The following is a 16,272-nucleotide window of genomic DNA, read 5'->3' as shown; positions in this document are numbered from 1 at the left end:
TTGTTACCTGGAGAAGTAAGAAACAGAAGGTGGCCGCTCTGTCGAGTGCAGAAGCGGAATTTAGAGGCATAGCTCGAGGGTTAAGCGAAGTTCTTTGGATCAGGAAGCTTCTAGAAGACATTGGTTTCTCCCAAAGAACACCCAGTAAAATTATATGCGACAATACAACTGCAATACAAATCTCATAAAACCCAGTTCAACATAATCGAACAAAACACGTGGAAGTAGATCGACATTTCATCAAGGAGAAACTGGAGGAAAGGACCATAGAACTCCCGTATATATCATCAAAAGATCAACTCGCAGATATTCTCACAAAAGCAGTCAACGGAAACACTTTATTAGCTGTTTGAGCAAGTTAAGTATTGATGACCCCACTACTCAACTTGAGGGGGAGTGTTGGAAAGAAGGAAAATAGATATAATATAGGGGCTAGTGTGTAATATGGTGTTCTATATAAACACCATCTTTGTGTAACCCTAACTTAGTACAATACAATTTCAATACAAAAATTCACAATCACAGAGTTTTCTCTATACCAGACAACAATAAAGTGGCAGAAATTGTTGTAGATGATGATCTTGTGAATGCTGCAGCACTTACAAGGTCAATCTTCGATACTAGCGCATCACCTAGATCATAACCGCATATGTCAGAATCGAAGGGGCAATCGAACGGTGGCAACTCTAGCCAGTTGGAAGAAGTGGAGCATAGTGTGCATGGTGGTACTAGTGGTGACCACTACCACCATCATTATACAGAAGATGGGGATGATAAGGGGTCCTATATGCATGGTCTTTATAACCGGAAGAAATTGTTTAGGAAGATTGGAGAGCTTATAATCGGGAAAAATAATAAGAAAATGCAAGGTAAAGAACAGGCAAAAGAATAAGGTAAAGAACAAGAAAAAGAGCCTGGTAAAGTACATGCAAAAGAATATGGTAAAGAACACACAAACGACATGGTAAAGAGAAGGCAAAAGAACAAGGTAAAGAACAGGCAAAAGAACAAGGTAAAGAACAAGAAAAAGAGCATGGTAAAGTACATGCAAAAGAATATGGTAAAGAACACGCAAACGAACATGGTAAAGAGCAAGCAAAAGAATAAGGTAAAGAACACGCACAAGAACAAGGAAAAGAGCAGGGAAAAGAACAAGGTAAAGAAATGGCAGAAGAACAAGCAAATTGATCTTCTTATAGTAAGTTTAACTTGGGATTTGGAGATATGATTGTATGTTTTAGTGAAACAATTCATATAATTATATAACTTTTTATATCTTGTATCACTGATCTTGATCATAGTTGCAACCCCTTTAGTATACTTTAATGTTTCTTCAGATGTGGTGTGGTTCTTTGGTATTTGTAATCTAATAATTGTACTTTATTTAAACAGAATAATTATTGGGTGTACCTATTTGCACACCCATTTGCCTATTGGCACACCAAAAAGGTGTTTTTTGTCTTATATGCACACCCTGCAGTGTCGAGCTGTGGCCAAAGCGCGGCGTTTTGGTCCAGTCAACCAGACAAAGACTGACGAGTGTCTGACGGGTCTGTTGACCGGACCAAAACGCCGAGCTTTGGCCGTGTTTTGGTCCTGTCAACCAGACAAAAGACTGATACCCGGTCTGGTTGACAGGACCAAAACGCGGCCAAAGCTCGGCGTTTTGGTCCGGTCAACAGACCTGTCAGTCTTTGTCTGGTTGACCGGACCAAAACATCACGCTTTGCCCACAGCTCGACACTGCAGGGTATGCACATAGGACAAAAAACACCTTTTTGGCTATCTACACACTTGGTGAGTAGATAGTTTGAGCCTAATTATTTTCTATGGGTGTGTTCGGTTGGCATATCGACCTTGTCTCTAGTACAACCTAAAGACAAAAATTGTTTATTTGCAGGAAACTAGCTTCAAAGAATTAAACGTAGTTAATAGCGTAAATTATGTAAATAAATTATCTTAGGAAATAGTATTTTTGTATAGCATTATATTTTCCATATTTATAGGATTTGTTTTGTGTTATATATAGAGGATAAATAATATAGAGTATTTAAGCCGTGAATTACAAATCTTATATGGTATCAGAGCAATTCTAATTCTGATCTTTCCCCCATGCAAGGGCGGATCCAGCCTACATTTGTGGGTTCCCAGGAACCCAATGCGTTTGGAAAAAAACGGAAAAGATTTGTGAGAACCAAGGTTGGATAACTCGTTAGTCGCTAGTCGGCCGGTGAGGTGGGGACTAGCGACTACTCGGGATTACTCAGGATTAATCGGGATTAATCAGATCGGGTTTTTATATGTAATTTTCACTTTTATGTATACATATACACATTTTTATAGGTAAATATTTTAAGTATCTAGGTTTTAACTCTTACTCGACTCATTTTTTTCAAGTATACAGGATCGATTATTGGAATTTACATGGTTTGGTTGAAAACTGGCCGGAATTTAGAGGTTTTGGCCGGAATATTCAGGCTTTTTGCCGGAATCTGGCCGGAATCACCGATTTTTGGCTGGCCGACTAGGTCCGACTAGGCCGACTAGGTCCGACTAGACCCGACTAGCGATTAATGGACTGATTAACGAAAAATTACTCAGTTACTTGCTGACTAGCGATTAATCGCCGCCTAGTCGCGATTTTTACAACACTGGTGAGAACTTTGTAGAATTTAGAAAAAATTAGTGAGAATTAAAAAGAATTCACTAAAAGGAACCCATTAGAATAAAATCATGCATCCGCCACTGCCCTCATGCTAACCTTCCCCTCTGCGCTGCTGATTTCCGCCACACTCTCCTCTTCTCTCCCCATCTTCCTCCTAATATATACGTATGCGTTCCAAGATCCATCCAACAATGACAGTCAACAACATTAAAAACCTTGTTCCCATAACCCTAGAAGTCGAAACTGCCCACTACACCACTTGGGCAGAACTCTTCTAGAACTCTTGTCGAGTCTATCAGGTCCACGACCATCTGGAACCCAGACGAAAAGCACTGGCAACTGCCTCCTCCTCTGATATTGAAGCGGCTAAGGTCGCTGCTTCTTCCTCTGATGCGGAAACCCTTTGTTCTCATCTGGATGCCATTGTCAAACAATGGATATATAGCACCATATCGACACCAAGAAATTTCCATAACAAAATATTGTTCATATCAATCATGATAAATTTCACAGATTCAAATTTTCTCCCCCAAAGAAACTTTTAACCTGTCCCTCATGCCATCAAATCTCTTATACGCTTCGAAAGAATGTACAACATTATCAACGACACAAATACATCACTCATTCACAAATAATCTGTCTCAATCATTATGTCATCAAACCTACTTCACTATTACACCATAGTAATCCACACTTTATATAAACCTACGACCACGTCTCCGCATTACGACCTGCAATAACATTAACAAACTCCATCGCGCGTACACACACAGATTGAGATCTATGATCAGTTTTCTAAAAAACTAAATCGAGATCTAAAGCTTGTAATAATAACTTTCACATGATGTTATCAAAGAAAAGATTAGGCCTTTTAATTTTGCAAACGTGTGAAATATACATACATGAAGAGTGGTGAAGTGTGGTCTGGTCCGCTGTGGTGGACTCAACCGGACCCAAATGTGTGGGGACCACACACAAAAACTTTATTTTATAATATATATTTTTATATAAAAGTGGGGTATGAGGTGGAGGTCCGGATTGGTTTAGCGTTAAAAGAAAAAAGGTCATCTTTTTAGGTAGAGGTTTGGAATGATGTGACATGCTCAGGTGGTGGGTCCGAAAACAAACCCAACGGTAGCGTTGGAGATGCTCTTAGTTCAAGAGAAGGACTAAAATAAAAACAACCCTGTAGCAATATATTGGAAAATAAAACATGAAAAGCAATGAAAGACATTATGAAGTTGTTAAAAACATAAAACATGAAAAGCAAAATAGTTTTGAATGTTGGAGATACGTATAAATCGATTATAAATTTAGTAAAATAAATTCTAACTTCTAAATATAGATTGACAATGAAAATAAGTGGAAATATTGGTGGAGAGAATCTGATTTTTAACATCCGCTAGTTTCTAAGTTGGTGATTAAAAGATCTGTGTTGCAAATGATGAGAGTGTTTTGAAGGAAAATTTGGTTTTGTTCGTTCCCAATTGCATCATCATTTAATAAAAATTGGAATCATTTGTTTATTAGGTTAAAGATTTGTATATAATCCGATCTAGATCATCTGTTACATACGGATTTCGTAGTTGCAATTCATATTCTTTACGAGTTATTGTTGATCTTTAGATATGGTCATTTGGAATTCGGACAAAAGAAGCATTCGTCGTTTCTAGTTAGAAGCATTTCTGTTGATAAACAAGCCTTAGTTTCTGTTGATCGCAATTCGGTTAGTTTATCTGACGTATATCTAATTGGGTTGAACTATAAATTTGTTTCAATTAGGTTGAGATTGGTTGCATATATGACTATGATTTATAATTTTGTTATGTAGAATCGGATAGCTAAAGCTACAATGACGCAGAAACAAATTAGTGATTTAGAAGAGGAATTGAAGAAACGGGATGCTTCTATAGAGCGATTTACGAAACAGATTCGGGATCTGGAAAATGAACTGGAGAAAACTAAGCAATCAGAATCACAAATGTTGGAATCATTGATGTTTCAAACCCAACAAATCGAGCAAACTAAAATGGACTTGGAAGAGTCTAAGCAAGATGTCATAGCCCTACAAGAAAAGCTCGATAACCTTCAAGCAGGTGGTAGAAACGGGTTCGATCGGAGGGGTGATATGGATTCATCTTCGAATACGAAAGCCCTGAGAGACGAAATCGCAATGTTGCGAAAAGAAGTGAGAATAGCACAAGAAGCTGAGGAGAGAAGCAAGAAAGCTATGGATGATTTAGCATCGGCTTTAAGCGAAGTAGCGATGGAATCTAGTAGCGCAAGCGAAAAGCTACGGTTATCGGAAGAACAAGCAGCCCATTTGAAAAAGGAAATCGAGCGATTACATGAAGAACTCGAGTTACAAACGGAGACAGCTGAACGGATAAGAGTAGAATCTGAAGAACATGTTCTTGCATGGACCGCGAAAGAAATGGGATTCATAAGTTGTATAAAGAAAGCCGATGAAGACATCGCATCACTAAAACACGATAACCATAGACTAAACGAGGCTTTAGTTGCAGCTGAGAACACCACAAGAATTGCTAGAGAAGAAGCTTTCAAACTGAGGGATCATGTGAAACAAGCTCTAAATGAGTCATCAGTTGCTAAAGAAGCTGCAACCATCGCTCAAGCCGAGAATACAGAACTTAAAGACTTATTAGCCGAGAAGGAAGAATCTGTACACTTCCTCACGAAAGAAAACGAACGATTAAGAATCAATGAAGTTGCAGCTCGCGAAAACGTCAAGGAATTTAAAAGATTACTAGCAGCAAAAGCCGAAGCTAATAAGTTTTACGAAGAACACACTGACGTTTTCAACTCCCCAGATTCTATGCTTTATGAAGACCATCTAGATGGAAGAAATACACCGCGACAAATGTTTCACTTTGATTTTAGTGAGTTTAAAGCGTTTAACAAAGAAGATGAAGACATGATGTTTTACCATGAAGACGATAATGTGACAGAAATTGTTGTAGATGATGATCCTGAGAAAGCTGAAGCGCTTAAAGGGTCGATCTTCGATACTAGCGTGTCACCTACATCAGAACCACACACGCCAGAATCGAAAGGACAGCAAAAGGCTGCAACAGGCTTTGAAGATTTGGGTGGGTCAAGTCAGCTTGAAGAAGAAGAGCATAGTGTGCATGGTGGTACTAGTGGTCACCACCACCACCACCATCATACGGAAGATGGTGATGACAAGGGCTCCTATATGTATGGTCTTTATAACCGAAAGAAACTGTTTAGGAAGATCGGAGAACTTATAGTTGGGAAAAATGAAGCCAAAAAAGAAGGGTCAACGGAGCAAGGTAAAGAACAAGCAAAGGAACAAGGTAAGGAACAGGCAAAAGAAGATGGCAAAGAACATGCAAAAGAACAAGGTAAAGAACAGGCTAAAGAACATGGTAAAGAACAAGGTAAAGAACATGCTAAAGAAAAAGAAAAAGAAAAAGGTAAAGAACCTGGTAAAGAAAAAGGTAAAGAACAGGCAAAAGAACAAGGTAAAGAAGATGTAAAAGAACAAGCAAAAGAACATGGTAAAGAAGAAGGTAAAGGACAAGTAAATTGATCTTCTTATATTAAGTTTATACTTGGAATTTGGAGCTATGATTATATATGTATGTAACACCCAGTATGTGTCAGGGCAAACGTGTCACCTATACAATAGTCAAAATTCAATACTTCATTTCCATTAATGCTAAGACATTTCAATACTACAATATAAAAAAAAAATAACAATCATCGATTTCATTTAAGAAAATCTTTGATTTTAAATCCCTTAAGCCCACTTCTTGGTCTTCACCGATGGTCCTATAACCTAATGCACATCAAAGGAAAATGTACGTCTTAGTAAACCAGGTTTTACTCGGTGCACGGATAATAACATAACAATATACTATACTTCAACATTTGTAACACATTTGGTAGTTCACATTCGGTAGGACATTTGATAACACATTTGGTAGCACATTTAGTAGTTCGCATTCGGTGGTTTTAGGGGCGGACCCACTGTCACCCTTGGGTGGGCGGGCGCCTCCTTGAAAAATAAACTTTAAAGTACTGTGTACGTGAAAACCCTGAGCGCCCCCATGAAAATTTGACCCCCCCCCCCCCCCTGAAAATTAAGTGAAAACGGAAGAACGAAATGTTTTTCCGGCAGTCATTTGTTTGGTCGGCTACTGATGTGAATTGGTCCACACAAGAGAAGGAAAGCGAAGGAAATTAGAACGATTAGTTGCATAACATCCTCATATTCACTTTCCCCTGATTATATAATACATGTAATATATATCAAAAAGTATATAAAAATAATAAAGGTTAAATAGCCGGTTCAAAGTTTCACACGAACAGGACGGTTAAACTGAACTGTTTAAATCTCAAACCAGTCGACATATTAAATAGTTTAGACGGTTTCGTTGTTTGAACACCCCTAGTACATAACTTTTAGATTGTGAGACATGAATGTTAGAAAACGGTATCGTTACATACCAACTACTTAACCAACCACCTAAAAGTATCATTACATAAAACCCAATGATATAAAAATTTTAGATTTCAAACCCAGGAAACCTAGAGTCCTCTGGTCTGACCAGGTCAGACCAAAGGCAAGCTACTCCAGCAAGCCCTTGAAAAAGGGAAAACCCATGGTCAAGTCCATGAGAAGTGGTGCTAGTCATAAGCTTCCTAGCATTGGCATACAAGAACCCACCAAACGCCTTGGCACGGTCCACATAAATAGCGTCTCCCGTTAGCCGATATAGCGCAAGGAAAGCATATGCGTTCCCAGAAGCACCGTCCGCAAGCCCTGCTTTCTCCACTAACCCGCTCTTCCACACCACTTCTCCTGCTTCGATTGCTGCATCACGCAACTCTCGATCATGTGGGAAAACTTGAGAAGCCTTGCACAGGGTTATAGCCATGCCACCGGCACCGTGAGACCACTGAACCAAATTATCCCTTGCATTACCTTCACTAGATGGGTAATTGCCTGTATGAGGGAACCTTTTGCTCATCATGTATTTTAAAGTCTTTTTTACATCCTCCGCGTCTTCTTCAGATAACGGGAAATGAAGCAACACATGCAATATGCCAGCGAGCCCATGAGCCGCACCCCAGTATCTGGTCCCATGCCATCTGTACATCAACGGGCACATAGCGTGGTCAGGTGCACCGGCTCTTCCTCCAGCTATCACTGCTTTGACTATCGGATTGAGGGTATCGGATGGCACTGTTTCTTGACCGATGTGTTTGTTTATGAATAATGCAGCCCATAAGAAACCCGCACGGCCGTGAAGAAGATCATACGACATTCCAAAACCGCCTTCCTCAGGTCCCGCAGGGAGGGCCGTCTCTTGTGCCAGCTGGAAACAAATCAATTTAAACCACAAAATATATAAGTTAACTCTATTTTCATAGATAGAGAATATATTGACTTGCTTGAAGAAAAGTGAAATTATTTTTGGTTTAACACAAAATTAGTTTAAAGCATTCACCTTTAATGAAAATATTTTCTTTTTAGCTGTTTACACTAAAGATTTCTAATGTGTATTAAACCAATGCTAGCTCCCTAAACGCGTTGGTGATATTTAAGATGTGAATTTCCTTATAACCCAAAATCTCAATCGCCCACAGGTGACATGAGATTTGTATAGCGTATTACAAGTAAAATTTAGGACCGTATCAATAATTTTTAATATCTAGACATGACCCTCTTCTATGTTATTATGATTTACAGAATGGACCCATTGCCACACTGGGTAAAGGGAATCTCACAAGTGTTTGTTGGAACACCTGTGGCCTCAACTTTGGTAAACTTTGGACCACAATCAAAGATTGTGAGTACAAAATATCTTCTTTTCCCACTTGCATTTGTCCACAATTTCAGTAAATAGACCCATGACAATATGTTTAGGCATGTGCGTATATAGATGTATGAATATGGATACATCAACGCGTGTTCCTGAGATTTGGGTGATAAAGACAAATCGATGGCAATGATAAGGTGATCTGTGGCTAGGATATGTAATTCATTATTCGAAATCGATGGCAATGATAAGGTGATCTGTGGCTAGGATATGTAATTCATTATTCAAAAGAATATTTATGCGTACACAAAGTTATTCTGTTATTGCATCAACTGATCCTTATTTTCTTTAAATACTTGGAAAAAAAATGTAATTATTATTCGTTTGTAATTAGCTTGTAGTGTTTGGGAGCTTCAAAAAATTAGTTATTGGTATCCATTCATAAAACTAATTAAAGATCGGGGCCAGGGTCGTCTATGATCCAATAGATCGTTCAACTACATTTACACGTACGACTAAAAGGGCCGAGTTAGGTAAAGCCATTTGTTGATAATCTAGACATGGTTTTAAGATGGTTTTAAGCTTGAAAACAACTTGTCCAATATACCAGGGGCGTAGCTTTCAAGGGGCCGGGACTCCCCGAACTTTTCGCCCAGTAATGTTATGTATGTACGTTTCGTATAAAATTTTTTAGGTATATACGTTTTCGACCTCCCGGTTTTATAAAAAAATTTACTTATATAAATTTTTTAGGTCTGGTGACTTCCGACCCCCCGGTGGAAATTTTCAAGCTTTGCCACTGCAATATACTTTATAACTGTTAGATCTTGTGAACACATAAAAACTACACTATTTTAATTAAATAATTCCTAAATGATCAACGTCATTCAATCTTAACAATAAAGAAGTAGACTACAGCCTGCTTAACTTTTATATTAAGTTATTAACGCTTAATCTAAAGATTAAGATTATCATGGTTTGACGTGATTGTTTCTAGAGTCCTCCAATAGCAACATCTTGATGACTGTTTAAAAAGACTCTTGGATCAACACGACAAACCACAGTAAACACCAACATTCAAACGATTACGTTTGGGTGATGAAATTAAAATATGCATATGTACCTCCATAAATTCGGCAAGATAAAAATCACGCTTGCGATGATCTCCGCAGTGATTCGCTATCACTGCACCTAAGGCATATATGCCTCCTCTTCCACATAAAAATGTCATATACCTGTTTTTTTATAAAAGAAACTATCATGGAAACTAAATAGGGAAAGATCTCATCCAAATGGCGCTAAAACCAGATAATCTACCTAGTGGAAGTATTAGTAGCACAAGCGTCGACGATATCAGCGCTCAATTGCAAATCCCGGTGACTACCAGTAGCTTCATAGAACCGCAGGCAGGTGAACGCAGTCCCTAACAAACCTGTGTAAACCGTTGGATCCACTATTTCCACACCTCCGGCGCACACCTCCGTCCACGTCACTTTCACCACCTGGTAAAAAAATATAGTGTTATAAATATTGTAATAATATATATAGTTTTTTAATACTTTTATTATCTTCTTTACTTTTTAACTTGGATTAGCTTGTGTCAACCGGTACTGGTATCGAAAATATCGATACGGTTATCAGTACATGAAGGTAAAAACCGACACCAGCCTGGTACAGAAAACGTCAAAAGTCGATATCGAATTGATTTTGAAAATCTTTTAGTTTACATTTAAATTTCGGTTTAGGTAACTTTTTGGGTAATTTTGCACTTCCACTATACGTACTGGATCAGTACCGGTATCAGCACTAAGGGTGTCCGGAGTGGTCGGTAAAGGGGCGCGGCAAAGTCGGTTTGCCGAGCGGCAACACCGCCGCCAACCCCTTTACCGATCGGTGTGGTAAATGGATCGGTGCACTAGTACAAAACCAATTTTTTGGTAGTGTCAAATTCATTTTTTGGTGTTATATTATAATACAAAGCACCAAATAACAACATTACAACACCAATAAATAAACATACCACCAAAAAATAGATTACAAAGCACCATTAAATGCTTACAACCATAAAATTGATTTTTTGATGGTGAAAGTTGTTAATACCATCAAAATACATCACAAAATTGCTTTTTTTTAGCCTGGAAGTTGAAAATAGCACCAAAAATTTATCTATGCTCAATCTTCTCCAATCCACAATACCATTAAATTAAATATTTCCAATTAAAGGTATTTTATTGATGATAGAGTAAACTTCCGTTTTACTCCCTGTGGTTTGACCGTTTTAACGGTTTTGCCCGATTCTTTCAAAATAGTCCTTTTACTCCCTGATCTATGAAGTTTATCTCTATTTCACTCCCATCCCCTGACGCCATCCAATTCAACCGTTAAATCCTGGTCACATGCCCCTCATATGAGGGGCATTTTAGTCTTTTCCCATAATTAATTATTGAGTTAACTTCCATTTTGCTCCCTATAATTTGGTCATTTTAACGGTTTTGCCCCAATAGTTTAAAAATAGCCATTTTCCTCCCTGATTTTTCTAACTTATCATCATTTTACTCCCTGCCTATAACTCCATCAAAAAAATCCATTAACTAGAAGGGTATTTTGGTAGGTGATGGTGGTTGTGGATGGTGTCAGCAGGTGGTGGTTAGTGGGGTGGTGGGTAGTGTCGGTGTTGACAAGTGGTGGTTAGTGGGTGGTGTCGGCAGGTAGTGGTTAGTGGGGTGGTGGGTGGTGACGGCATGTGGTGGTTAGCAGTGGTCGGCGGATGATGGTGGTGGTGTAGGATGGTGGCTGTTGGTGGGGAGGTTGTTGATGGTGAGACTGATTTACGGAGTAGAGAGAGCATGTAGAGAGAGAAGAGAGTGTATATCTGTTTTATATATGTATTATATTATATATAATAACAAAATATCTAAAATATGGGAAAAGACTAAAATGTCCCTCCTTCTGTGAGGGGCATGTGACCAGGTTTTAATGGTTGAATTGGATGGCGTTAAGGGCAGGGGGTGAAATAGAGACAAGTTTCATAGACCAGGGAGTAAAATGACTATTTTTAAAGGATTGGGGTAAACCGTTAAAATGGCCAAATCATAGGGAGCAAAATGGAAGTTTACTCTTGATGATATGTTTTGATTTAATATTTCATTTGTTATGTTTTAATTGAATATAAATTTTTATTTTTTTAACGGCCAACAGAATCAATTCTGAGCACTCTCGGGGCACCCACTGGACAAACGGAGTACTCTGAGAGTAACCCGAGTCCACCACCAATTACGGGGAAAACCCGGTAACCCACCCGTCCGTAGGCACGACGGTGAAATTACCGGTAAAACTTGTTTGGCTCAAGGAACCAACCCAGGTTTCCCTAGATCTCCTATCATTGCCCACCAGTGTCTCACTCTGCACCAAGTGGGAGTTTAACCTACATCCCTCAAGGGAAATGCAAGTCTTCCACCACTTTCTTTAAATCTTTATTCAATCATCACTTTAAGGTACGAAGTTTAAATTTAATTACATTTATTGTGTAATTAAGTTGGGAGTGGTGGGAGCCGAATGGATAGCTAGGAGTGACAAGAGCCAATACCTAATAGTTAAGGGTGATAAAATTAAATAACACTAAAAGAATTTTTTTTCACATTATTAACATACTAAAATAAATCACTTTGGACAAGGGTTAATGAAATATCAAAAATATAAATTAAAAATTTCGGGTATAAGATCGGGTATATAGTTCGGGTAAACGGGTATATGGTTTCGGGTAATTGGGTTTGGTATCACCTAATCCTGTACCCGACGTCCCGACCCATACCCGTGAAAAAAAATTAAAACTAATCTCATACCCGGTCAAATACCCATCGAACATTGGGTATACCTAGGGGTGGCAATCGTGTCGGGTTGATAGGTCGGCGGGTTGACGGGTTACGGGTTGGCGGGTTGGTGGGTTGAAATGCTCAACCCGAACTCGACCCATATTATTATTCGGGTCAAAGATTTCAACCCTAACCCGACCCATATTAATTTGGGTCAACCCGAACCCGACCCGTTTAACCCATATTTTTTAACGAGTTGATATAAGTTGACGATTCATAAACGAGTTGTTCGGTTTTAAGCGGGTTATCGATAACATGTTTAATGATGAGTATGAGTGTGATAAATAAATAATATAATGTGTCAAAATTAACATTATTATAACTAACCATGTAAAATAGAAACTGAAAAAACAAAAACAAAAATATAAAATATTTTTTTATCTAAATAGTTAAACGGGTTAATGGGTCAACCCGTTTTTATACGGGTCAACCCGAACCCGACCCGTTTTTAATACGGGTCAACCCGAACCCGACCTGTTTTTTTAAACGGGTTGTGTTAGTCGACCCAAACCTGTTTTTTTTTGTGTCGGGTTCGGGTCAGGTTAACGGGTCGTTTCAAGAATTGCCGCCCCTAGGTATACCTGTTTTAGTATCAGGTTTCAGGGATACCCGTCTGACTCGAATATTTTTGCCATCCCTACCACTAGGGTATAAAGCAATGAGGTTTGATTTCTCTATCTAAATAATAATACAATATTAAATTTCCTATAAATGCCAACGTTATCTTTTATAATTCTATATGTTTTTAATTTTATCTTGAGAATTAATAAATCTAAAGTTTAAATAAATGTTGGCATTATCAGAATTTAAAAAATTTGAATACTACGAGATAATGTGAAGTCCCTCAATATTTTGATCATTTGACTTAAAAAACTAAAGTCCCGCCCTCCGCTTCCTCCCAATATTTTGATTCCCCACACCCAAAAATAAACTTCTCTTCTCTCCCCTAACCCTAGCACGCTCAGTTTTCCCAACCCAACTCAACTGATCATTTGCGTTAAGTTTGCTCTCAACCGTCTCCCCTAAATTGATCATCGCTAAATCGATCTCTCATTTGTAGCTCTGTTGGAAATCATCCTCTAGGCTCGTTAATGGTCCTCGTAAAAACAGGTCCGTTCAATCTTTCTTCCTGATTTCGTCTTTTTTTTCCCGATTTGGTTCTAAAAGTTTATGCTATAAGTTGCTTAATTTTGTGTGATCCGGTTTATATTTTGATTTTTGGATAGGGGCTTTTTTTTTTTGCAGGTTGTCTTGACCTTGAATTGTTATAGCTGAGCGAGGTTTCAGTTTTGGCTACTAAAACAAGTTCTAATCGTTCAAGTCTTTCACCAATAGCTTAGGCTTTTTGAAACCCCTCCACTGGTAGGTACCATTATTCAATGTTTTTCTTTTTTGCAAGAACCGTATTTGTTTGATAAGATATCTCAATACTCACGCACACATACACATTATAATTAGCATTTTCTTTATATTTATTCCTTTTATATATGTAGGCTTTTGCTTCACTTATGGAGTCTCGTAATCCGTATAATGTTTTTTTTTTTTTTTTTGTTTTAGCTTTAGAATGAGCGTAGATAAATGAACTTCATTAAGATTTCTGTAAGGCAATGAATGGTCTGATCAAATTGGTCAAGCATCATGACTTTTGAGCACCTTAGGATTTCTGGCATGTTTGGCTAAGCTTTTTGAAACAACTTATTGACTTATTGGTTTTTTGAAAAGTCATAAGCTCCAAAATAATGTTTGGCAATGAGGGTGTATGTGAGGAGAAAAAGCCAATAAGTCAATAAGTTGTTTCAAAAAGCTTAGCCAAACATGCCCTTCATCTTACCACTGTCTTTGTTTATTTTTTTAGGACTAGCAGAAGTGGAGATCCCTATCTACATTGTTTTCAACCGTTTTCCCAGGAATGAACAAATATTAAATCCAAACAGTGTAGTATGATGTTTAATGTACACCGTATACACGTTTAGTGAATGTTTATTGTAAGCATATGTATGTTACATGACAAACAAGGGTCAGACATCGATTTGGTTAGGTGATGAGAGATCTATTTTAATAATTGTTTGTAGTATTTCATTTCGTGTACAAGAACAAACAATAAGCATACAACCACACTTTCTTAATTTTTGTTCTAGTGTTTTTTCTATAGTGGTTTGTCACCGCCATGGCTTGCTTCTAGCTTTTGGGAGTGGAAAAGGAACTTGCTTTACATGCCCTTATCATGTGAGTTAACTTCTACAATCTGAGAATTGTGTTTTCTTGGTTAGTTGGTGAATCTTGAAAGTACAAGCATGTACGAGCTTAGTTTTTTGCAGGTCTTTTGTGACAGTTACTTATTATATGGCCGGTATCGTGTACCTTTCGCACATAAAGATCTTGCATCACGTCTTAAGCTTGACTCGTATTTCACTACATTTGCATTATGGTTGTGCTCTTTCTAACTGTTTCTTGTTTTTGCGTGCCCCAGGATAAATAAGTATACTCTATGGATGGACACCAATGAAGAATGGTATTTTGGAGAATCTCAAATCGAGAATTTAGTGGTAGATTTAATGTTGGGATTTATTAAAAAGATGTTTTGATGTTGTAAACATTAGTTTGTGTTTCATTGAGACTTTTAATTTGTAATTCGATATACTTGAACAGGTTGTTTAATACTAGTTAACTTTTGTCGTGAGCATGTCTATTTGTGTGTAATTGGAATTATATTGGGAAATATTACTGAAAATTCTAGAATTTTGCAAAAATATTAAAAATTTATGTTTTTTTCTTGTCTTATTTTTTGGTGCTATGGAGATGTTTTTTGGTGCTATGTAGATTTGTTATTATTTGACACCTGTTATTTTTTGGTGGTGTGTTTGTAGATTTAATGGTGCTGGGACTTGTGTTTCTATCATCGATTTTTTGGTGGTGTGTTTGGAGATTTAATGGTGCTGTTATTGAACAGCACCAACAAATCCTATTATTTGGTGGTATATTTGTTGGTGCTCTATGATACAACACAAAATAAAGCATAAAATACAGAACCAAAAAAGTTATTTTGTACTAGTGGTGATTGCTTGCCGACGCGGGGAAGAAGAGAGAGAGAGAGTGAGGGAGCAGGAGAGAGGGAGTGTATGAGAGAGAGGGTGTTGTGGGGTGGGGTCCATGCCATCTCTCAACCAATCACACCTTTTTCCTTTTTTTTTTAAAAGTTTACCACTTCACCAAGTGTTTAAACCATTGCCAACACTTTTCACCAAAGTTTAAACACTTTTTACTGATTGACGTGGCACACTCTCATTGGTTGATTTTTTAGTTTGCCACTCCAAAATGTTTAACCACTCCTTACACCCTAATATTTATTTTTATGATTTTAAGTGCAAGTGCGAGTACTGCGCACCATAACAAGTACAAGTACCGTATCCGGTTTGTGTTTTTCCTTTCACGGACTATAGTCTGGCACAACTTGTTGCTCGTCTTCCTGTCATTAGTCTGTAATCGTCTCTATTTTAAATGTTTATATGTCTTAAATGTTTAAATGTCGTTAATAAAAAAACCTCCTAATTGTCGCCTTAAAAAAAACTAAATTAAACTAAACTGATGTTATATTTCCAAAACTTACAATTAAATAAAAATCTCTTTAACTCAATCCTGAAAAAAAATACCTGCTCTTTGAGAGCAACGGCAGCTTCCAGAAACGTCTCCGGTGAAAGTGACAAATTAGCGGCACCATCAACCGTCGGACAACTTATTTTATTGAGAAAATCGAGCTGTTCATAACCGCCGTCATTGTTATCGCTGGAAGAAGTGAAATTTACTACGGATGACATGATCTGTGTTATGAATACAGTTTACAGTGCTTGCTCTTCGTTATCTGAAACTTTGATGGATGATAAGGTTTATATAGAGAGAATCGGTGGAGAAACATGATTGATGGAGG

At 37.8% G+C, this 16,272-nt stretch overlaps 2 protein-coding genes across 2 annotated transcripts; one reads left to right on the top strand and one right to left on the bottom strand.

Moving 5' to 3' along the window:
• Nucleotides 1-961: 961 nt before the first annotated feature.
• Nucleotides 962-6,239, top strand: LOC110909304 (putative WEB family protein At1g65010, chloroplastic). The gene is made up of 7 exons (XM_035983073.1): nt 962-1,198; nt 1,393-1,449; nt 2,086-2,199; nt 4,196-4,206; nt 4,292-4,391; nt 4,497-6,087; nt 6,148-6,239. Exons 1-7 carry the CDS (start codon nt 962-964, stop codon nt 6,237-6,239), a joined length of 2,202 nt encoding a protein of 733 aa, XP_035838966.1.
• A 787-nt stretch (nt 6,240-7,026) lies between these two features.
• On the bottom strand, nt 7,027-16,272 carry LOC110909305 (lanC-like protein GCL1). The gene is made up of 4 exons (XM_022154339.2): nt 15,998-16,272; nt 9,793-9,977; nt 9,599-9,710; nt 7,027-8,031 (listed from the first exon to the last, which is right to left on the bottom strand). The coding sequence occupies exons 1-4, from the start codon at nt 16,160-16,162 to the stop codon at nt 7,219-7,221; spliced, it is 1,275 nt and encodes a 424-aa protein (XP_022010031.1). The 5' UTR covers nt 16,163-16,272; the 3' UTR covers nt 7,027-7,218.

The sequence above is a fragment of the Helianthus annuus genome, chromosome 14 (assembly GCF_002127325.2).
Source record: "Helianthus annuus cultivar XRQ/B chromosome 14, HanXRQr2.0-SUNRISE, whole genome shotgun sequence".
Classification (NCBI taxonomy): Eukaryota; Viridiplantae; Streptophyta; class Magnoliopsida; order Asterales; family Asteraceae; genus Helianthus; species Helianthus annuus.
Note: the sequence above shows the minus strand (reverse complement) of the source record. Positions and strands in the feature narration are given on the sequence as shown.